This window comes from Penicillium taxi (genome assembly GCF_028828555.1).
Source record: "Penicillium taxi strain IBT 34144 chromosome Unknown utg000002l_segment0_segment0, whole genome shotgun sequence".
Lineage (NCBI taxonomy): Eukaryota > Fungi > Ascomycota > Eurotiomycetes > Eurotiales > Aspergillaceae > Penicillium > Penicillium taxi.
Genome location: NW_026643204.1, coordinates 2,529,660 through 2,551,219, shown reverse-complemented (window position 1 = coordinate 2,551,219; position 21,560 = coordinate 2,529,660). Strand labels below are relative to the sequence as shown.

General features: G+C 45.2%; 6 protein-coding genes across 6 annotated transcripts; 3 read left to right on the top strand and 3 right to left on the bottom strand.

The window, feature by feature from the left end:
* Window positions 1–2,811: 2,811 nt before the first annotated feature.
* N7495_002859 (sodium:solute symporter family protein) lies at window positions 2,812–5,218 on the bottom strand (the record flags this gene model as incomplete). The annotated part of the gene is made up of 8 exons (XM_057205528.1): window positions 2,812–3,497; window positions 3,556–3,759; window positions 3,818–3,963; window positions 4,020–4,090; window positions 4,145–4,217; window positions 4,268–4,499; window positions 4,552–5,076; window positions 5,152–5,218. The coding sequence occupies 8 exons, from the start codon at window positions 5,216–5,218 to the stop codon at window positions 2,812–2,814; spliced, it is 2,004 nt and encodes a 667-aa protein (XP_057066135.1).
* Window positions 5,219–5,807: 589 nt separating this feature from the next.
* On the top strand, window positions 5,808–7,470 carry N7495_002858 (thermophilic desulfurizing enzyme family protein; the record flags this gene model as incomplete). The annotated part of the gene is made up of 8 exons (XM_057205527.1): window positions 5,808–6,142; window positions 6,245–6,417; window positions 6,484–6,617; window positions 6,669–6,917; window positions 6,984–7,047; window positions 7,108–7,128; window positions 7,185–7,313; window positions 7,376–7,470. The coding sequence occupies 8 exons, from the start codon at window positions 5,808–5,810 to the stop codon at window positions 7,468–7,470; spliced, it is 1,200 nt and encodes a 399-aa protein (XP_057066134.1).
* A 530-nt stretch (window positions 7,471–8,000) lies between these two features.
* On the top strand, window positions 8,001–10,235 carry N7495_002857 (uncharacterized protein; the record flags this gene model as incomplete). The annotated part of the gene is made up of 4 exons (XM_057205526.1): window positions 8,001–8,946; window positions 8,999–9,410; window positions 9,463–9,754; window positions 9,810–10,235. 4 exons carry the CDS (start codon window positions 8,001–8,003, stop codon window positions 10,233–10,235), a joined length of 2,076 nt encoding a protein of 691 aa, XP_057066133.1.
* Window positions 10,236–10,477: 242 nt separating this feature from the next.
* N7495_002856 (uncharacterized protein) lies at window positions 10,478–10,723 on the bottom strand (the record flags this gene model as incomplete). The annotated part of the gene is made up of 1 exon (XM_057205525.1): window positions 10,478–10,723. The coding sequence occupies one exon, from the start codon at window positions 10,721–10,723 to the stop codon at window positions 10,478–10,480; it is 246 nt and encodes an 81-aa protein (XP_057066132.1).
* A 3,628-nt stretch (window positions 10,724–14,351) lies between these two features.
* On the bottom strand, window positions 14,352–16,443 carry N7495_002855 (uncharacterized protein; the record flags this gene model as incomplete). Its single annotated transcript, XM_057205524.1, has 3 exons — window positions 14,352–16,079; window positions 16,134–16,298; window positions 16,354–16,443. The coding sequence occupies 3 exons, from the start codon at window positions 16,441–16,443 to the stop codon at window positions 14,352–14,354; spliced, it is 1,983 nt and encodes a 660-aa protein (XP_057066131.1).
* Window positions 16,444–19,101: 2,658 nt separating this feature from the next.
* Window positions 19,102–20,721, top strand: N7495_002854 (putative hexokinase; the record flags this gene model as incomplete). The annotated part of the gene is made up of 1 exon (XM_057205523.1): window positions 19,102–20,721. The coding sequence occupies one exon, from the start codon at window positions 19,102–19,104 to the stop codon at window positions 20,719–20,721; it is 1,620 nt and encodes a 539-aa protein (XP_057066130.1).
* Between the last annotated feature and the right edge of the window lie 839 nt (window positions 20,722–21,560).

Sequence of the window (21,560 nt, the reverse complement as noted above, 5' to 3'; positions counted from 1 at the left end):
CCATCTGTACTAAATCGCCTTCCGCTCCTGGCTCACCCATTGCTCACCAGGGCGATACACCTGCCTATAGTAGCGTTATAGCTTACTTTTGTAAGTATTCTATCACATACGACCACAGGGTGTGGAGAACAGGGCTTCCCGTCCGCTCAGCCGTACTTAAGCCACACGCCGGTCAGTTAGTAGTATGGTGGGTGACCACATGCGAATCCTGACTGTTGTATGTTTTTCTTTTTTTTTTGCTACTCTATCTACTATATACTACGCACGGCTAGTCTATGCACCTTTAGCACTCTGGCCTTTACGGCAGAGCCTTGAAAAAGATTCCAGAATCTTTCCAGCATAGTCAGTATGATAGATTTCAAGATCTTTCTACAGTTATGTCTTTTAGCCCCCATTATTAGAGGTGGTTTTTATAGATATATAGCCTTGGCCCTTGATACTTCACGAACGTTGCGTTTACATTTGCTGAACCCTGGTACTGGCCTTACTCCTTCCTCTTAGGATCATGTATTTTCTTGATTGCATGTAGCTTATTTGACCATTATATAGTTTAACGCCGTCAATTAAGATCTATAACTAAGTGCTTTTGGTATTTATTAAAGAGATATGATTAATTGTGTCACTGGCTTACTTGCGTCCCTTAACCAAAAAGAAATTGTATTTGGATAAACGTGATACAAAGAGTGAATATATAAGAAGATGGATCAACAGTATATGGATAATAATACAGCGATTAATCATTGAAGAAGACTTCAAGACTCGGCCGTAGAGGCCAGAGTGCTAAAGGTGCATAGACTAGCCGTGCGTAGTATATAGTCGATAGAGTAGCAAAAAAAAAAAGAAAAACATACAACAGTCAGGATTCGCATGTGGTCACCCACCATACTACTAACTGACCGGCGTGTGGCTTAAACGCGGAAAATAGTCGGGTGGGTGTCGCCAGGGTGAGAAATGGGTGAGCGCCGCCTTAGCGTCGCGCGACCGGGGGTGAGCAAGGTGAGTGCACAATAAACAGGGTGAGAATTGGGTGAGCCAGGGTGAGATTTGGGTGAGACTAAGCTAATGCATGGCTACTGCACTTATCCTTGAATATTAAAGGACTATTGGATAGGGTAATTCCTCCTGAAACAGTGCTGCCTTCGCATCTGCACATAGCCACATATTAAAGTTAGCTAGTGCATGATTACGGCACATTTTGTTGGATTCTGAAAGACCATTGGGTAGTGTTGGAATAGACATGTGCATGGGTTGGGTATGGGTCAAAATTCATACCCATACCCAACCCATCAGGGGTAAGGTAAACCCATACCCATACCCAACCCAACCCACGTGGGTATGGGTTGGGTATGGGTCCCATATGGGTATTTTTGATGCCTTAATGCCTGACTTTCGCCTCAACCTAAACTAAATTAGGGTAATTAGTGCCTTAGTGCCTAATTTTTGCCTCAATCTAGTACTAACTAGGTGACAAATATCACGTGAAATAAAAGTCTTGGCAAAAAGATGGGTTTATGGGCTGGGTGTGGGTTTTACTTCAAACCCATACCCAACCCATATGGGTTTTGGGTAAAATTTCTGACCCATACCCAGCCCATTGTGGGTTGGGTTGGGTTGGGTATGGGTTTACCCAACCCAATGAACATGTCTAGGCAGAATGTCCAGAGATGAAGGTAGATGTAAGCATGATCTTCTAACTATGGGACGAAGTCCCTTCTATATCCTCTCAAAGCCTAGTGCCTGCAGTACTCTGACCGTCATACACACCACCTTCCTAGGTTATCATACTATAGGGGTGACCTCCCCACTATTTACAATAACTAGCTACTTAGTTTAAGGTTATAGTAGAAAGGAGATCAATAAAAGTGAGGAAAGAAACTAAGAGGAGACTGCTCGAAACTATCTATATGGCGCGGTCCGTGCAGCTTGCTAGTCCTAATCCGGCCTAGCCTTGTGGCCTGAGGCCCAGTGTTGGAACTGTTTCAATCACAGCTAGGAACTTGCCATTTAGTAGGTCCGGAAAGACCACCGGGTCTGGAGATACCAACCAGTCTGGAGAGATCGCTTAGTTCGGAAAGGCCACTGAGCCGGAGTGCTCAGCTCAACACGTACTCACTCACTCTCACCTTGAGCTCACCCAAATCAGCCTCACCCTAAGGAGCTCTATTGCTACTTTAGGTTGGGCTGGGTGCTAGGGGCTTTTGGACGATTGGCCGTGTTTCATAGGAGGCTTAAGTACGGCTGAGCGGACGGGAAGCCCATTTCTTCGCACCCTACGGTCGTATGTACTTCTACTCATGAAAATTGAGATGATATGAAAGTAGTTAAATAAGGGAGTGCTGTCAGGGTAAGCAGAATAGGGTGAGATAAGGACAAAACTTACCGCTCAAGTCACTCCCGGCGATCACTCGCCAAAGGAATATGCCTATCTATATGATGTGGAATATCTAAGTGAAGTGTTTTCCCTGTAATTCAACTAAATCGATAGCATCTTATATATAAGCCGTTATTAGTCTAAAAATGGTTCCAAGTTATATGGTCAATATATCTTATTATGGGTTGTATATTATTTAGCAGGTGTTTTTCTCTGATTTTATTGTGATTCACTTCCTCATATATCTCGGGACATGTGATTGGAAGCAGCCAAATCTATATTTGTAGCTGAGAGAAAGGCAGACCAGATCTAAATCTAAAAGAAATACTAACTCGGGTGATATTTACGGGAAAAATTTCCGTTTCAAAGGCTTCAACTGACTTGATTGAATCAAATGATGGCTGGTATCAGAGAGTGAAAAATTTCATGACTGGACGAATTCATTGCTTATCCTGAACAACGATTGGCATTTCCTGGACAGTGGCTTCTCGACGGCCACTCAGGTCATTTACAACAGCACGTAAAAAAGCAAGAATGCCACGCCTGCTCTCCCAAAGCGGCAAAATTGTTATGACAATTGCACCAAAGAATCCCCATATGAAAGTGAAGACAATCCAGCCAGTGAAGAAGCCCTTTGAGAAGATATATCCAGTTCCGTACATAGGAATTGGCCACAAAATTGTCATCGAGATGGCTATGAAGAGGGCAGCCCCAAGTGCAATATCACGTGCCTGGAGAAGATCCTTTTGTTCTGGTTCGACATTAACTAGTGCCTCATTTGTGTTAGACGTTACCACGCTAATACCATTCTCTGTGTGTTGCTTAGACAGAACTTCGTTTTCCTTTACCTGCTGGATCTCCTGAAATCTAGAGAAATCGAAATTCTCTGGGTGGATGTATGTAATTAGCGGAGTGAGAACAATTGGAGCTGTTAGTGCGAGCATATTGCCTGCAACTGTGGGATAAAATCCCGAAAGAGTAGCGACACTGACTACTCCATCTCTTCGATATGCTTCACCAAGCCAGGTACCGATGCTGATAATAGAGCTGAGAATCGGCACAAGTGTCACTGCATATTTGCTCTGCTTTTTCCAGAAAAGGGTGCATGCGCTGGGGATGACCGCACCTAACAAAAAATATAAATCAGTATCTGGTTGAAGAAGGATCAGTTTGATGTAGCTTACCATCAATGATAATTCCAATTGCGGTGACAATGAAGCTGACAGAGAAATCGGCATAGCATAATCCTACTGCGACAGCTGCGACCAGTAAACTAAACACCACAACGGCAATATGAGACACAAATATGAGCTTCTTGCCGGTGGCTGATGGGTTGATATATGCCCTGTAAAAATCATAGGCCACAAGACTTGTGACAGCAACAGTCTCTGCCAATAGGGGTTAATATATATATCAAATTGTTTCTTTGATAATAATTTCTCTTACCGGAGCTCAGTGCACTAGTGATAGCTTGAAACAGCATCAACAAAATTGCAGCAACACCACCTTTTCCAAGGATTGCATATGCCACATATGGCATCGAAAGTGCTTGATTGATCACTGCCGAAGACATCGGCTCAGGATATGTCGGCCTGAAGATATCAGAGTCAGATATTTTTTTCTTTCTTTTTTTTCTCTTATGACTGACCAAGCCGGTGTGTGTTCAAGGGCAGCTGCACCGAGACCATAAGTAGTGGAGATGCAGAAAGGAATCGTGAACTAAAACTTATCATTAGACCACCCTTGTTATTATGCATTCTAATATATACTGACCCAGCAAAGAGATCCCAGTAAATAACCGGCAACGGTCGATTTCGGGTCTGCAGCAATTGCCTTTTGGAAAAATCTGAATCGATGTTAGAGGGCCAAATAATGGATAGAGAAAGCTGCACGTACTGAGAGTCCACTGTGGCAGAGAAGCCGCCACCAAGAAAGATGAGCCCAACAAGTCCACCTTGTACACTCTTCATTGTCAATAGCTGACCATCCTCGTTTCCATCAACAGGACGAATTTTAGATGCATCATTTAAAAGCTCCCACATCTTCCCTGGTGAGCCCACGTGGGAGGAGGTTGTGTACATCACGAACATCGATGTCAACATGATCATGTAAAGAATCACGGTGTGCACTAAGTGAATCATCAGTAGGAGACTATGTGCAAACCACTAGATTATATATACCCCATTCAGTCAAGAAAGTTGCCTTAATACCACCAAAGAAGGTATAAATGCAAACACCTAACGGAAACAAGAAACAGGTGGCAACTTGGTTCATTCCAGTTGTAAGATGAAACACCTCAGCTCCGCCAACAAGCAAATTGACAGCGATGAAGATTTGATAAATTAAGGAGTAAATGGTAAGCACGATGTGACCTGGTGCCCCATAGCGGAATTTGACAAGTTCAAGGAACGTGTGGGCGTTCGGTGCCATTCGTTTGAGCTCGATTGCCAGTACTGCGAACGTGAGAATTGGAATAGAGCAACCAGCACCAAACCAGAAGGTTGCCGAAATTCCATATAGGTATCCAAAATTAGTGGAAGAGAGCAACGTAGCGCTGAGAGTCCATGAAGATACAACAGAAGACGCGATAAGTCCTGCTCGAACAGATCGCTTGGCTGTCAAGTACATCTCTGAGTCTTGAACTTCGGCGAAGTATCGTTTGAGAGCAAATGAAGCCAAGCTCATAAGTGCCGCGAAAAGGATTCCTGGCAGAATTTAGCGTCAGAATCGATTCATTGAGACCATAGTGACTGAGAGGGCAGTCATAGTAATGTACCCACCTATTCCCAACACAATTCCATATCCAACTCCCTGGCTGAATACAGGAAAAATATCGCCAGTCGCCATGCCACAATGATGCTTGGTGCAATCGCTGCTGAGATATAGGACCAAATTGATCTGAGAGAATTATTTTCGTATGGAGCATCTCGAGCATGTGGTCGAACGAAGTATCTATATAAATTTTCTCCACTTATCAATCCATCCAAACTGTAAAACAAATTGCAATAATTGACCCGCTACAAAGGCGATTAGAAAAGGCTTCTGAGTTCCATAGAGCCGAAATCCCATGCCGCCAGGAGCTAGCCTGATGGCAACAGAATCACCAAGATGGCGACACTTCATGCATGCAATTATGCAGATTCCAATAGGTGAATTTAGACTAATATGAAGACCCACATGATTACCTGTTTCAGTTGGCGGCACATTTTGACGCCATCTGGCGCTAGCCACGTCCTGAGAATCCGTGATCGGGATGTCCGCCATGAAGTGGTGGTTCCATTAACTCATCACGTGTAGCTCGTATCACTGGTATATTTAAAGAGTGAAAGGCTCTCATTAAATAGTACCGAATGAACTGATATATTCTCTGGTAATCCTTGTACTTCTTTGATAATACCTAAGTATACATTTGAGATTCCTCTATTATCTTATCAATATGGGAAACTCCAACACAGAGCAAGCTGAACAAGCACGCGCAGCAGCTAGCCTTCAATGGAAATCATCTCCGAAACCTAGTGATCGTGAGAGCTGGATTCAGCGGGCGAAGGAAGTTGCCAATATCCTGAAAATTGACGCGGTCGAACGCGACGCAGCATTGAAGTCTCCCTTTGCGGAGTTGCAGCTACTCAAGGATGCTGGCTTGGTAAACCTCTTGGGGCCTAGGAAGTCTGGAGGAGGAGGGGAAACCTGGCAAACCTCCTACAAAGTGACGACTGAAATTGCCAAAGCCGATGGTAGCATTGCTCATCTACTGGGCAATCATTACTCTTGGTAAGAACTCCTGATTCATTTTCGGTATTAAAGTTCACTTCCTCTTGGAAATGGACATGGGGAATTTGCCGGTTTCTCAGAGTCTCACTAACCACCTAATAGGTTTTGGAGTAGCCAGATCCTGGGTACTCCCGAGCAAGCGGAACGATGGCTGCGCGAGTTCACCGAAGGCAATTACTATCTCGGTGGAGCTGTCAACCCACGAAATGCCGACATGACTGCAGTAGAAGATGGCGAGGACCTCGTCTTCAACGGCGACAAATTCTTCTCCACTGGTATGAAATAAAAACCTGAAATAAGCCAGAAAGTCTTCATCAAAATTATTCACTGACTTTGAGCAGGTGGCGTTATCAGCGATGTGACAGTATTGGAAGGTGTCCTGGAGAACGGCACTCATGTATTTGCTTACGTCCATACCAAGAATCCGGGTATCAGCTTCAAGGGTGACTGGGATGTGATTGGCCAGCGTTTGACGGTCAGTCCAGATTCCATAATGACGTGCCTCATATAACTCACTCATCTACAGGAGTCCGGAGGCTGTGTGATCCGCAATGTCCGAGTTCCATGGTCCGAAGCTGCAGGCTTCAGTGAGAAGCAATTGACACCTCGGGACGCCTACCATGATTTTGTCCTGCCCCCAGTTCAGCTACAATTTGCCGCTGTGCATTTGGGAGTGGCTCAGGGGGCACTGGAAGCCGCAGCTGAGTACGCCAGAACCAAGACCCGAGCCTGGCCATATGGTGGAGATAACAAAGCAAAGGCGACCGAAGAGTGGGTACGTATCTGAGTTCCCAAATTCTATATGAAGCCTGGCTGGCCAAGTTTGCTAATCTCAAATCAGTACATCCTTGAAGGATTTGGTAGACTCCAGGCGAAGGTCTGGGCTGCCGAGGCTCTTATTGATCGTACGGCCGAACGGGTTTCAAAGCATATTCATGCTCCACGTAGTAAGTTGACCAATGCAGTACGTGGCGAGGTTGCTGTCCGTAAGTTTTCTCTTTCCCGAGTGCTTGGATCCGATGTGTGGCTAATGCAGGGACAGAGGTGGCGGCATCCAAGGCCCAGATCATCGAGACGGCTTTGGAAACTACGTCTAAGATCTTTGAGTTGATTGGTGCAAGATCCAGCCTCAGTATATACGGATTTGACCGTTTCTGGAGAAACACCAGAGGTATGTACCCAATATTGGCCAGGCGAGCCCTTGCCTTGATGCTAATTCTCTTCCGCTTTCAGTCCATAGCCTCCACGATCCTGTCGCCTATAAGTTTCGGGAAGTGGGTTCCTGGAGCTTACTTGGAGATGTTCCGGAGCCGAGTTGGTATACTTGAGTGCTATATTCGAGATATGGGGGCTAATGTCTTTCTTTGACCCCACAATGGCGACAGCGCGGTGGGGAACGCCTGAAGTATGCTCAGGTGCTTGGCATATAGACATCATGTATACCTATACACACTGCAGCGCACAATATAATTATACAAAGATATTGAATGGATGTTTTCGGTAGAAAACACCAAATGATAATTTTATTCAAATATATGAGCATTCTAATCAGAGTAATGTGTTCTGATACATCGAAACTACCTTGGTTGAAGATTACGATTAAAGGGGTATACTGTTCAGCCAGCTGACAGTTCTAAAATCTCACGGGGAGACCCAGTGCCGAACTCGGCAGTTTGAGGACCGGCAGTGATAGCAATCATAGCATGCTATTCGGAATTCCCTGAACGAGATCCACTGGGATTATTATCTAGGTTAACTATGTCCTTAGTTCGTACTTATGTCATGCACCCCAAAGTGGAGTCATTCCCTTCCTTACGTTCTCCACGCCTTCTCCACATGTCACACCACACTTTGTATTATGAATTCCTTGCGCAAGAATGGTTTACCATCATCATGCGAGCCATGCCGGAAGTCTAAGCTACGGTGTGATCATCGTGTGCCTGTTTGTGGCCGATGTGTCCGCACAAAAAAGTTAGCCAAATGTATCTATCGTCCTTCGCCATCAACGACAAGGACAACGACAGCGAACCCGGAGCCAATACTCCTGTCAGAATGCGACCCGGCAGATAGAGAGACAGGTGGAGAAGTTAACTTCACAGACCGTAGTGAAGGCCAAGAAGATCGCACAATGAAGAGAAGGCGATTGTCCCAGTCAGAGTACATGGGAATGACTAGTCACTTTGCGCTTTTTAAAGAAAGCACTAGCCACATGGGCATGCAAACTTCAATTCAAGAGAACAGCGGTGATCAGGTTACAAGTTCAAATGCCATTGTCGAAACAAGTGAGATAAAAGAAGGCGCCAAAATTTTACGACTGTTGAGAGATCTACCAGTCTATCAGAGACTCGCGTATAATTGGATCGAAGCGAGCTATGGCTGTGATCTTCTGGGCATGACAGGTGTATATTCCAGTTTTGAGTCCCTGCAAGAATTCTCGGGGGATTTAAGCTTTGCCGTCTTGTCGGCTCGCTCACGAGAGATATTCCTCCTATTCTCGAAACCTGTCCCCATCCATTCTTCACTAACATTCAAGGAATATATGGCGTTCATGTCATGTAGATGGGAGATCATTGGCATGGCCTTCACTTTTGTGGCAGCGGGAACCTTCTTTTCACGTGAATGGGATTCTATATTCCAAGCTCACAGCATGCCGATTATTTCCCGGAAGGATCTTGGAATCTTGGCATTGACAGCAGCTGATACATGCCTCAAATTCTGCAACGAGGCTGGAGTATTGAACGACGCTGTCAGCTGGTTAGTTCAGGAACATGGCTGGCTTACAACCCTCGTTCATGGGGACCGGGGTAAGTGCGTGAACTTCGGGAATAGTAAGAAAAAGATGCTAATTCGACCCAGACTATCGCTCCTGGAGAGCTATAGGAGATGTTTCGACCATAGTTTTCACTCTTGGTCTTAACCAGCCTGCATCAATGGATGAAGCACCCTTCTGGCTCTCTGAAATGCGAAAGCGGCTGATGAGTTTAGCTTATAGCATGGACAAGCAGTTAGCTACCTTCTTGGGAAGACCCCCACGCGTCAGCTGGCGGTTTTGTAACTTCTCATTGCCTCTGGATTTGAGTTTCAATGAACTTATCGCGGAGCCCAGTGTCCGGGATGCTGCAATCAGTAAATTGGATTCCAATGGCTGGAACCGCGCTGGCTCGCATGGGATATACATGCGCGTGGTCTTGCTGATGGGTCCCATACGAGAGAGTATTCTGGAGTTGTCACTAAGCCAACAGGTTGAAGATTTCGAGGGAAAAATTGTGTATAATATTTCTGACCGTTATTCTTCCAACTTACTTACTAACCTATAAAAGAGAGATATTAGAGCAATCTCAATGGGCCTGGGCCCGACTACCTTCGTTTCTTCGCACAAGGTATCACTTTGAGTCATTATCAGAAAAATACGACGTCACTGAAAGTATGTGGCTCCAATTGGAACTAGATTTTATCTATAATGAGTTCCTTCTTCTTCGAATACGCTCAAAAAGACTTAGTGAGTGGTCTCCAGATCTTGTCAGGGTCTCTTGTGACATAATGAGCAAGGTCTTGCTATTTACCAACTGTCGGATTCGGTCTATGAATCTCTCCCCTGAAATTACATGGATTGTAAGTGGTCCTTCGCCCCTCTCCGTTGTATTGGTCGCTCATCTGAATTATCAAGATCTCCTTCTTCGGTCTACCTTCAGCTGGTGTTCTTTCACTCGAACTTCTCCGCTGGGAACAGCTGTCAATGGACGAACTCAACTCTGCTTCGATTGCCATGATGCCATTCCCCCGATCAAAAGTCATCCAGGATCTCAGTATTTTTGCATCTTACCTCCAAACGGTCATCCAACCCTACGACGGTAATTACTCTATATGCCAGCAGGCTCGTGGGACGATTCAGCGCGTGCTAGACCTTGTCCTGTCACCAGAGCACGCTCAATCCGCTGTCCCAGTAATACAAACAAGTACAATTGCGTCGAATTCACAGCCTCCAAATAATACGGATGTCACGGATAACATCCTAGACTTCAACTATTACATCACGCATCTGGACAATTGGCAGTCAGAGCTGCAAAATGGATTGGATATGTTATATTATTAACATTAACGATATGAATTCCAGATTATCAAATATCGCAGCCCAAACAAGAAATAACAAATCGAAGCAGATCATGATATCGATGCTCAAAGAGGAGCATTTAGGTTTCGTTCATAACATCTGAAGCTGAACTCCAGGTCGCTGGAGACTCAAATTCCTTTTGAGTAAGTCAGTTCCGCAAATCAATGGAGCCAGCGAGATGGAAGCCAGCAACATACATATAAATGAAATCATAGGGTGACGAATCACTTTTTTTCCAATATATTCTCCTTTTCAACAACCAGAGTATCGGCTTTGCTCATCATTGACAATGAGTCACTCTCGTAGAATTTATCGGCTTTGACATTTACACGTTGCTCTCTTCGTTCACGGTGGTCGTCGACCTTTTGATTGATGAACTTCCACAAGTCCTTAGCGACCTCCACGTCGTTTTTTCGACGAGGGATGTATTCTGAGGAGCCCGAGGGTGTGAGAGAACCGGTGCCAGTCATTATGTTGATGTGATAGTGGATCGATAGAGGAGTAAAATAGTTATTATCTGAGAATGGATTGATATTGCAGAATGGTAGATGGTTTTATAGATGAGGTTGAGTATGTAGATATCGATGAAGAGTGCTTTGAGAATAGAGTGATAATTCAAACCTTGAGAATAGGAAAAAACCAGGTTTATAACTTCTCAACTGTCTTGCCAATTCGCTCTATATGCTACGAGGGAATTTCTAAGCCTTACTCCGAATGGGCCTCAACAAACACCGTATTTCGATTGGTCTTTAAGGTCTCAACAGCCCACAATCTTAGTATTTAACAGCCTTGTACTTTAGACTGACAAACATGACTCCGAACGCAACTCCGAACGCCTGATAGGGACGCCGATTCGTAGGGCGTAGCTTTTGATTGGATGGCGAGAAGTTAACTAAGCTGTCAAATGAGAACTGAATAGTGGATTCGTGCGAGCAAATAGGAACAGAGTAGTCAAAATATGTGTGTGTGTATTCGCTGCAGTAAAATTTGCTGCAGTAAAGAACGTGTGAGAGCTGACTAATAATGCACTAAACTAAACTTGGAATCAGTCCTTTGACATAAGCACGTGGGTGTTTGTATTGTTTGGATCACGTTGAATCGCATAATTTTAGAAATTCTATAAATATCTATAAAATTACAAATTTCTTAATAATAGGATAGAAGATATCTGCGCCCAGTAAATAGATTTGAATAGGAATGATAAAGGCTTTCCTACTCCGTTGGAACTTTACTAAAAAAAAAAAAAAAGGGGTTAAAGGAAATTAGGAGTGGAGTACGGAGTAGTTAGTCATGTACGGAGTGGAGTGCGTACGGAGTACCCCGATCCAAAGCGGATTCGGGGTCGGAGTGATATATGAAACTTGAAGATGGATTTAAGCCCACTAGCTAGTTAATCGGAGTAGTAAATAGTAGTCTTAGAAAATTTAGAAGATTTTCCTATTTGTGGGAAAATTACAAGCATGTCTTTGACTAGACCTACCTGTTTCGTAGAATGAGGTATCCAAAAATCCATATTCCAGGGTTGGAAAAATCAACTTGATCATGTGACCATGTACCTCAGGTACCTAGGTGTTGTCATTCGATATCTATAGATTAACATAGGCTGAAATCAATAAATGAGCATAGGATATTACATTGAGAGTTTCCTCTTTCAATTTCAATTCTTGAGACGACCACGCATTACATTATCAGATGAATCCTAGGTATTCATCCGATGGTTGTATTCTGACTATTCCTTCAATTGATTTCAAGGCCGTCTATTTATACAGAGATCTAGGTAAAGTCCACACTCAAAGCTAAACATGATTATTCTCCTAACGCCTACCTATTCAGAGATTCCCCATGTGTGAATTTTGGAATTAGTAACCCATCGCGTGGCTTGGAATGTACAAGAAAGCCCCCTGCTGTCCAAAACAATTGCGATCATGAAAACTAGTTGGATAAGCCCTACCTATAATAATCTACAGATTACGGAGCAGTTCTTTTCATGTTCCAAAGCCACCACCCGCTCAGGTGGACAGTAGTTCCAGAAAGAATCTATAACTGTAAACCAGCAGCTTCAACATATACGTATTAGTAGAGTAAGATGTTACTACCTAGACAATCTTAGAAAGCTCTGAAGTCCTTTCCCCTTTTGTGGTCATCATATATAGACAATCTTATATTATCAACTTCATGAACTTATTCGGAACATAGACAGGTAGAAAATGGTAACATCTGCTGATAATGCTCTAGAAAATTTGAGCCAAATCAATTCCAGCCAAAGGCTATATGCGTCCTTCGAAAATACCCAATCGATGCAGCAGCAAACGACTACGATATCCGTCGGGTACATTGTGTCCTCAATTCAGTTAAGCTGGAAATTTAGCGCACAAGACCATAACGAAATTTCACCACTCTCACATACTATTTTCAGTTGTTGCGCAAGTCGATGTGACCATTGCGGAGCCTTACTCTTCATGAGGTGAGAGCTATCATATAACTAGTGCGTCTCATTTGATAAGTACCATAGAATATCGACACTTGAATTGAAGACTAATTAACACTACACCCTGACAGATTTTACTTCTCTCATAAATGGGTTGAAAATAAGGAAGATTAGTCCAAGTGTTATTCAAATACATTGAACATAGATCTAGTATTCGAAAACCTTTAGTTTTCATGTCAAAATCCAGCGCCGGTTGAACTTTATGTGCGCTACAATCTCAGTCAACCTATCGGGCTCAAGAGGTTTCAGTCTATGGGTCTTTCGTTGACTCAAGCTTCTGCCCACCTGCAACATGAGGCATGACTTTGATATATTTGTCGGACCAGGTTTCTTTATGGGCCTTTGTTATGATTGTTCCACCTCCTAGGGCAACAAGATTGGGAGAGCCGCTTACGGAGTGGCTGTGGTAAATTAAAGGGAAAAGATCTTGATCGACTGTCAGAGAAAGACTCTTGTCTTTTGATTTTTCATGGGTCAAGTGGAGACCGATTTGCTAGCTAATAGAGGAAACCTCATGGATTGGATACATCGTCTCGGGCATAGACGGATGATATTAATGGGATAGAAAGACACAGTCACAATCCTGATTGGACCATGAAGGACTTTTCAGCTCAGGGTTGATCTGCATAAAGGAGAACGTATTTTCCTCAGCAAAGAGATGAGAAGTTCAAGTCCAGAGCACCGGCATTCAACCTTGAAAGATGCTCTCTTTTCCGAAGAGTCCGTATCTCTACCTCCAAGCGCAGCATCCGTCTTATTGTAGACAACATCTACACAACCCAGCATCCATTAGAAATTAGCCGAATTTCAAGAACAGCATAGAACGCGCGTGTGGCGTCGATCAGCCTCGCACTAGTCCAGACTCAACGATTTCTTGGAAGTGGAGACTTTATCAAAAGCCGTACGGCACGGGAAGAGCGTGTATTTTCAAAGATCGCATACTCACGCTCCAAAATGAATGCTGAAAACCGGTATTTAAAAGGCTACATACTCTTTCCATGTAGATCTCATCGCCTGAAGATAAGTTTGGTTTATACTCCCTCTAGCGCGCACGCAACCCCCACAATCTATTGCGAGTCTTTTTGGGTCCTAGTGGGTACTAAGGGGTTCTTGGTCTGGTTTCGTGGGATGGGCGAAAACGAATGGGTGGAGATGGTGTGTTTGACACGTAAGCTTGTCTGGAGTTTAGATACACAGGGGGTGCCTAATGGAGATATTGTGCTCCGTATGCATGCTGGACAAAACCGTTCAATGAGTTTAGCAGGACCGATATCTATATAGGTACATTGGATTCTATCGGATCATTAAATAGAAAAATTGTAGAGATAAGCTCAAGAAGAGCGTTAGTAATATTGACAGGAAGTGACAAAAGTAATACGAGATTTGCATCTTAGATCCAACGGGGCCCGAAAGAAGGACTGGGAGAGGAGAAAGAACTCAAAAAACGCCAAGTGGGGTATGATATGCGTGGAACGATCAAAATCTGTTGCATAAGATCCACTCTCGCATCCATTCTAGTTTTGACAGGAATGAATATCAAGAGGTATTGAAATTCAGATGCAATGCGGGCTGAACGGAAAGATGAAACGAAAACCAAGATCAGAATCATATTACTCATGGCTCTGGGGAAGCATGCGGATCTCTTCAGTGGGGATTTCCTCATCTGAGAAAACGTGTTGGTACGAGCGCGTTTTATAGCGATGGATCAAACGTATGATGACGACCACGATACCGCCTAGTGCGCAGAGGCCTAGGAGGGCTATGAGCATGGCGCCTACTGCGTGGATGACGAGGAAGGCTCTGTGGACTTCCTGGGCGATCTCTTTTGCGTTTTCTAGTGATGAAGGTTCGTCTGGTTCGGAAGAGGTGCTATCGTCGATGAAATCCAGGTCGTCCATGTCGTGACTATCTTCAATAGTCGTGTTCGTCGTCGCAGGGTCAATAATTGATGTATTGCTGCTGGCATGGCTTTCGATCAAAGCCTGTTTCGTATTGTAGAGGACGGCTGGATCATCTGGCCTCGGGCTCTGAGCGCTCAAAAATCCAGCGGCATTCCAGTTGTCTGGGATAACAGTCCGTACAATAACAGACTTCATCATAGATGTTCCGTTCTGGTCAATGGCCTCTGCAGTCACCCAGTCCATGTAGCCGTCGATAATGTACATAGTTTCAAAATCTGTCTTATCGGTATGGCCTATGAAAACAGAGTCGCCGTGGTCGTAGGCCTTGGCGTAGAACTTCCATCCAGCGACATCCGTGGCACCATTCCAACTGACGTGGATGACGGTGCTGATGGCCATACTGCTGATACCATAGGCGGAGGCGACAACTACTGGCGGGGTTAGGGGGCGGCCGATGAACTCAGACTTATAAGCGCGGTATGTCGAGTAGCGATCAGAGGCGAATTGGGCAGTCATGAGAAGATCACCGTTTGGGGCGTGTTCACTCTGGTAGCCATGTTCGCTCCAGCTTATAAATGAGTTGCCGTTAGGGAGGGTTTCAGCGCTTCCACGAAGCCTGGTCAAGCCGGCATCTGGACGATTGATGCGCTTGGCCACTCGGGCAGTCATGAACTCAGTATCCAGGTCAACATAGAGAACACTGGACAAACTTTCATCCTGACTATCTTCGTCGGATGCGTTGTTCAGGAAGGAAATCTGATGGTGAGTGCCATTGGAAAAGACAAATTTCGCATCATGTTGCTTAGAGAAAGTGAAGTCCATGTCAAAATCACTCGTGTGTCCACCCAGTCTCCACAAAACACGTCCATCATCACCAGAGATAAAGTAGATGGTGTTGGTGAAACGCATCGAGAGGATGTAGTCACCGTCTGCGTTCTGATCCACCGCGTTCACATGAGCATAGTCCCAGCCCTTCAACGGGTCCGTCGCAGGTGAATCCCACGGGTGGAGCTTGTTCGACTCAAAAAGCGCAACGTGTTCGATACTGTTCCATTGAAGCAGGATCTCATTGGTGGCGATGTTGAACTCGGCAAATCCACCAGAAATCACCCAGGATTGCTCACTCGGACGGCCAAAATCATCCAGATCGATAGACACAGGGTGGTAAATGCAAGTCAAAGCCGTCAGGCCTCCGGGCATAATCTTAAACTCGTGCATGTTGAACTGTTGGATATCCGCAGTGGGGCGCACTTCATTGGTCACATTATAGTGCTTATCCAAGACCATTCCACGGCTTTTCTCAGCGGAGTCCTTAGGAAACTGAACGAGTGGGTCCAGTAAGAAAGACAGGTAGATATCGCCGTTATCATCGATGTTTGTACGGAAATCGTAGGCATTGCGATTATCGGTAAATTCCGATCCAGCCCAGATGAGCATCTATCGGAGTCAGTATGGGGCTATCCATAGGTGGTGACTTGAGGACGGCCATACCCCATCGCTATCATAGATGTAAGGTCCGACCTGAAATTGCGAATATTTTTTAGAGGGCAATTCGGGGACTATCACTCCATACGGCGCAACAAACCAATAACCGGGAGCTTCACGCTCACGATCCAGGTGAGTGATTTCCCATTTCAAGGCTCGTACTTCGGGGAGCTATAAGGGGGAAAAAAGTTAGCTTGAGCCTCAATGGCAGAAATACTGGACTGACCGTAACAAAAGACATGAGGTCTGCATCGTGGCGCTGGCCAGTAACAATCTGCAGAAATAACCCTAACAATGCGACAGTAAAGAACATCATGCGCTATAATGAATGACTGGGAAGTGAGATCTTCCCGAAGAAAGCGTACACTGGAGAGAGAAAAGAGATGAAGCGAATGAAATGAAGGCGCATATGAGCGTCGTAACACCCGCGGTCTTCCAAAGTGGAGATCCGAGCTAGGGAGGGAAACTAGATTGACGAGACTCCACTCAGGAGGCGTGGAATCCATGAAGAGAAGTCTTGGCGTTTCAGCTTCATTGCTTGCTCCTACTGATCTTCTCCTGCTTTCCTCTTTCCTATTGCTCCAAGTGGAGACTCTCTACGATTTTCCGATTCAATCTGATTTATTGACTTAACTTAGGAAACGGGCCTTAACAGGTTTCCTGTTCAGTTAGAAAAGACTTCCCCTGAGAAGATAGCTTGACAAGGATTGGACTTAAACATGGGCCTTTAATACTATCGCGTTATGAGAGTTTAGGCATCAGAATACAAGATGTCCTCTGTACTACACGACTTAAGGTTCTGACTAGCTTTATAGTGAACGGACCATGCATTTTTGAATTTATACTATGTAGGAACAAATCAGCCTTGGGGAGATCGTGGTAGGACAAGCTTGATGAATGCAAGGGGCCAGATCTGATGACGTCGTTTCAGACCCTTGTCAAGTACCATTCTCTCGTAGTAATCAGTAGGTAAAGGATCTCGCGTCTCTGGGGGTCTTCTTTCCGAGTCTCATAGTACTCTGTTTTGTAGAACATGACACGGCGCAAGTCAGCTCAGTCCCATGTTGTATGTGACTGAAGACCCTACGCCATTTCATGTTCTACAAGAAAGAGTATTATCAGACTCGGAAGAATACATACGATTACCTAGGATTACCTGAGAATACCTAGAAATACCTAGGAATACCAATTCGACTGAAATCCAAGTTCGAAAGTGCGCTTTTAAAGAGCGGAGATGAGTAATCGGTAAGCGAGTTCCCACGTGTTTCCTTCTATAAATTTACCCTAGCCTTATTCTCTCTATTAATAGCTACCACTTGGAACTACTGTAGTATTCTTTTGGCCTCTGGATCCTACTTTGAATTTGCCACCAAAGATGATTTGTCTTCCTTGGCCCCGCAATATTAGTCAAAATCCTCCAACTGGGGCCTAGAGCGCTGTCTTGAGATGGATCGTGGATGAATCCATCGTGATAACTGACCAGATCTGCTGACGCAGATGGTAGAATGGAATTGGAATCAAACCATTTTCCAATGCTGTGGAAGGCTTGCAGTGTTCAAAAAAAGTCCTAGAGGATGAAACTATAAGTCGTAACTAGGCCAAGGCTATGCCAATTGAAATATTCCAGTTGAAGTGTTCACTTTCTCTGGAAGGATGTATACCAAGGGGATGGTCCTTTTATTTTTGTGGTACCAGTTTCCAAGGTTGCTTGTGTTTGTTCGTATCAACTCAGCCTTAGAGGGTGCATGTCGTACACGTGGTCACATGGTCAATTATTTACACCGCCTGAAGTACTGCCCAGCTAGCTTAAGATAAAGGAGGTAACCTTAGGTTACCCTCTCTTCTAAGATACTCTGCTGATTACTCAGTTCAGTACCCACCGAATGATCAATTCAGTCTACTCCACATGATGGAGATGCCATACTCATCAAGAGGTCCGAGGATATTGCAAGGGAGACACTTTTGTCGTACGACTTGAACTACCGTACATATCTCGTGGGTTCATGCTGTGACGTGCCTACGAGAACATCCCTCGCAATCTTGCTGATACATAGTCAGGTCAGGAAATATCTAACGATCATGACGTGATTGGTCAGCTATTACGACAGCAATGCGTTGACCGGAGGGATATAAGGAGAATTCATGGAGAATTCATGCAGCAATTGCTGGCTTGCAGCTCCTTGCAGGGACATTTTGCTCCGTTGTCAGGAGAAACTTACTATCAATCATCAAATATCCGAAACATCAAGTTTCTACAACGAAACGTTCCGACCACAACCTTATAAAGTAAAAAGAAGCGTAATAGGGTCTCCACAAGGTTAAGTATTAGCTGGTTCCACATGTAACCGTCCCAGCCAGTTGGGTTCCGCTACCACCGTTGCACTCAAGGGAGTCATTGAGTATGTACCATACCAGATAGTGGAATGTAATAGGACGTTATTACCGGAGAGAGAGGAGATTATCTTGGTTTGAAGATACTGAATATATTAAGATATATGAATATATGAATGCGTGAATATCAACGTTGTAAAGTAAATCATTTCCCGGTATCATCAATACCACCCTACGTTGTGCTGAAGCGAGTGTTCCATGTTGATGTACGGTAACAGTACATCATTAATACCCAAATTACTCGCATTGCGACACCGCAAGGGCCTCAAGTTACAACTCCTAGTGACACGACAAGGAATGGACCAATGTTGATCCATGCTTTGTCCCTTCACTCTATTATCTTGTCTGATACACTTCTCTTTTACTCTGCTACGCTCCCCTCATCTGAATAGAAGTTACCTCAATTTCCTTTCTTCCTTATAACCCTTCATTACCTCTTTCGTCTTATCTCTCCATGATTCCCCGCCATTAGTTTTTTCTCCCCTTTCCCCAGCTCGTGCCGGTCTGAGCTTTCTATTCTCTACCATTACCTCACTTCACAGTTTTGCCATCACCGCCACATTACCTCACACGCCTCCCGACCATGTCGGCCCCCTTGGTTAAAGTCCTGCATCGCCTGCAGGAACTCTTCCAGAATGTGGTGGCCGCCCTAGAAACCATGATTCTGCTCCCATCACTTTTTCGCGGACTCGGTCGCCGAAGGCGCAAGCCATTTCTCGGCACTCACTGGCACCGTCGCTCGCTCGACAGCTTCGTCGAGGAAGTCGACACCCTTTTCTCCGTGCCACTTTCCACAAGCACCATGATCGACATGTCAGAGAAGATTCGCGCGCAGTTTCGCCATTGTCTGCAGAATAGTCCCGTCTGCATGCTCCCATCATACACAACCACTTTGCCCACAGGCTCCGAGAAGGGTACATACTTAGCTTTGGATGTCGGGGGATCGACGTTCCGGGTAGCTTTGATTAAGTTAAACGGGCGCGAGGAGGAAATGGAGATCGTGCGGGTGTCTTCGCGGTACATCGACAACAGCGTGAAATTGCTGGAGGGGACTCAATTCTTTGACTGGATGGCTTCAGGGATTGACACAATGCTCAAGGATGTAGGAGCTGACTACGGACGCGGGGATGTTGCGCTGCCAATAGGATTATCCTGGTCATTCCCTATCGATCAGACATCGATCAGCAGCGGGCTAGTGATCCACATGGGGAAAGGCTTCCACTGCTCAAACGGTACTGTCGGTCAGGAGTTGGGTCAACTCCTGATTGAGTCCTGCCGTAAGCGTAATTTGAACGTCCAGATGGCTGCTATCGTAAACGACAGTTCCGCTGCTCTACTCTCGCGCGCATATGTCGATTCCAAGACGCGCATGTCTCTTATTTTGGGCACGGGTACCAACATGGCCATCCATTTCCCCGTCCACGATATCGGCCGCAGCAAGTTTGGCGTGCGTCCAGATGGGTGGTTCGATTACGCAAAGAACGTCATTATCAACAGCGAGATGAGCATGTTCGGAGGTGGAGTTTTGCCCATGACTCGCTGGGACGACGTGTTGAATCGCACCCACATGCGTCCCGACTACCAACCGCTGGAGTACATGATCACAGGACGGTATTTGGGCGAAATCGTGCGCTTGATTATCGTAGAAGCCGTCGAGACTGCTAGCCTCTTCGGTGGTCAACTGCCCCACTCCATGCGCGAGCCCTATTCCCTCGACACCAGTATTGTCGCTTTTATCGAAGAAGACTCTTCAACCTCCCTATCCAGCTCCGCTGCCTTCCTACAGAAGCAGCATATCTTCCCCGCCACACCCTCTGTTGACGATCTGCGTTTCCTCCGCCGCGTATGCCAAGTTGTTTCCCGCCGTGCTGCGGCCTACCTGGCCACCGGTATCCACAGCATGTGGTGTCTGCTCAACGAGGCCGAATTCCCAGAACAATCATCCATTGCCAATTTACTGATCAAGGAATCGCCCGAGGTCATTGTTACTGAGAGCGATACCGCCAAGAACGTTTCTATAGCTTGCGACGGCACTGTCATTAACAAGTACCCTGGCTTCCGCGATACCTGCCAAGGCTATCTCGATCGACTCTCAGCGCACTCACATCCCAACTCCGGCTCCGCAATCCGTCTAGAATCGGCCCACGAAAGCGCTATCCTAGGAGCAGCCGTTGCAGTGGCCGTCGCCGTGGCCGAAGAATAAAAAGGCACAGTGACCGCCATTTACATGTCACATCTTATTTTCTCTTTCTCTGTGATCTAATTCTTATCATCGGTCATCGGCGTATGATCTTTTTTCTTCTGACTGGGGGGCTTTTGATTTCTCTTCTAGCATGGGCCTTCAGATTGGAATCGAGAGTATTCACTTCTCTATTCTCCCTTATCTTTGACCACGAGCATTTACCAGGTGTTTTTATTCTTCCCTCTGGCGTACTAGTTTATTCTTCTGACCGGTGGCTCTACTTTTTATCATTACAACCTACCCATTCATCGCTAGTATCTCAAGCTCATTGCATTTACCTTTGGGGTTGAAAATAAATACATCAGACTATTTTCATTCTTCGGATGCTATGATATTTCCCTTTAGTTCTTTCTGATCCGGTCTCATGTTCCTGTAGCTTGTACTGTCCAGATTTCCAGGCATCCTCAGTATTTCTTGAGATTGTAAACGTTGACCACCATGTTGAAGACTGAAGGACACTAATAAAGTGGAGAATGATAATAAGTAAATAGTTGTCTTCATTGACCGCTTTTCAACTTTCTTCTCGATATTTAGTAAAGACGTCTGTAACCACGTTTTAGCTACCCTCTACAACCTCGATCCATCAATCTGATCATGGAAAATATTGCAGCTTCCCCTTCATCTTCCCCTTCAGGTCCCCCTCAATATTCCTAAAAGTGTTTCAAGCCGCTCAAAACCCATCCAACGCAAAAAACAACTATCCCAAACCTAACGTGCCGAAATATGCGTTCTAAAGCGCGTAAATAGCTGGGGCGCAATGAAAATCCACAAAGTGTTCCCACACGTCCCTCTCTCAACAG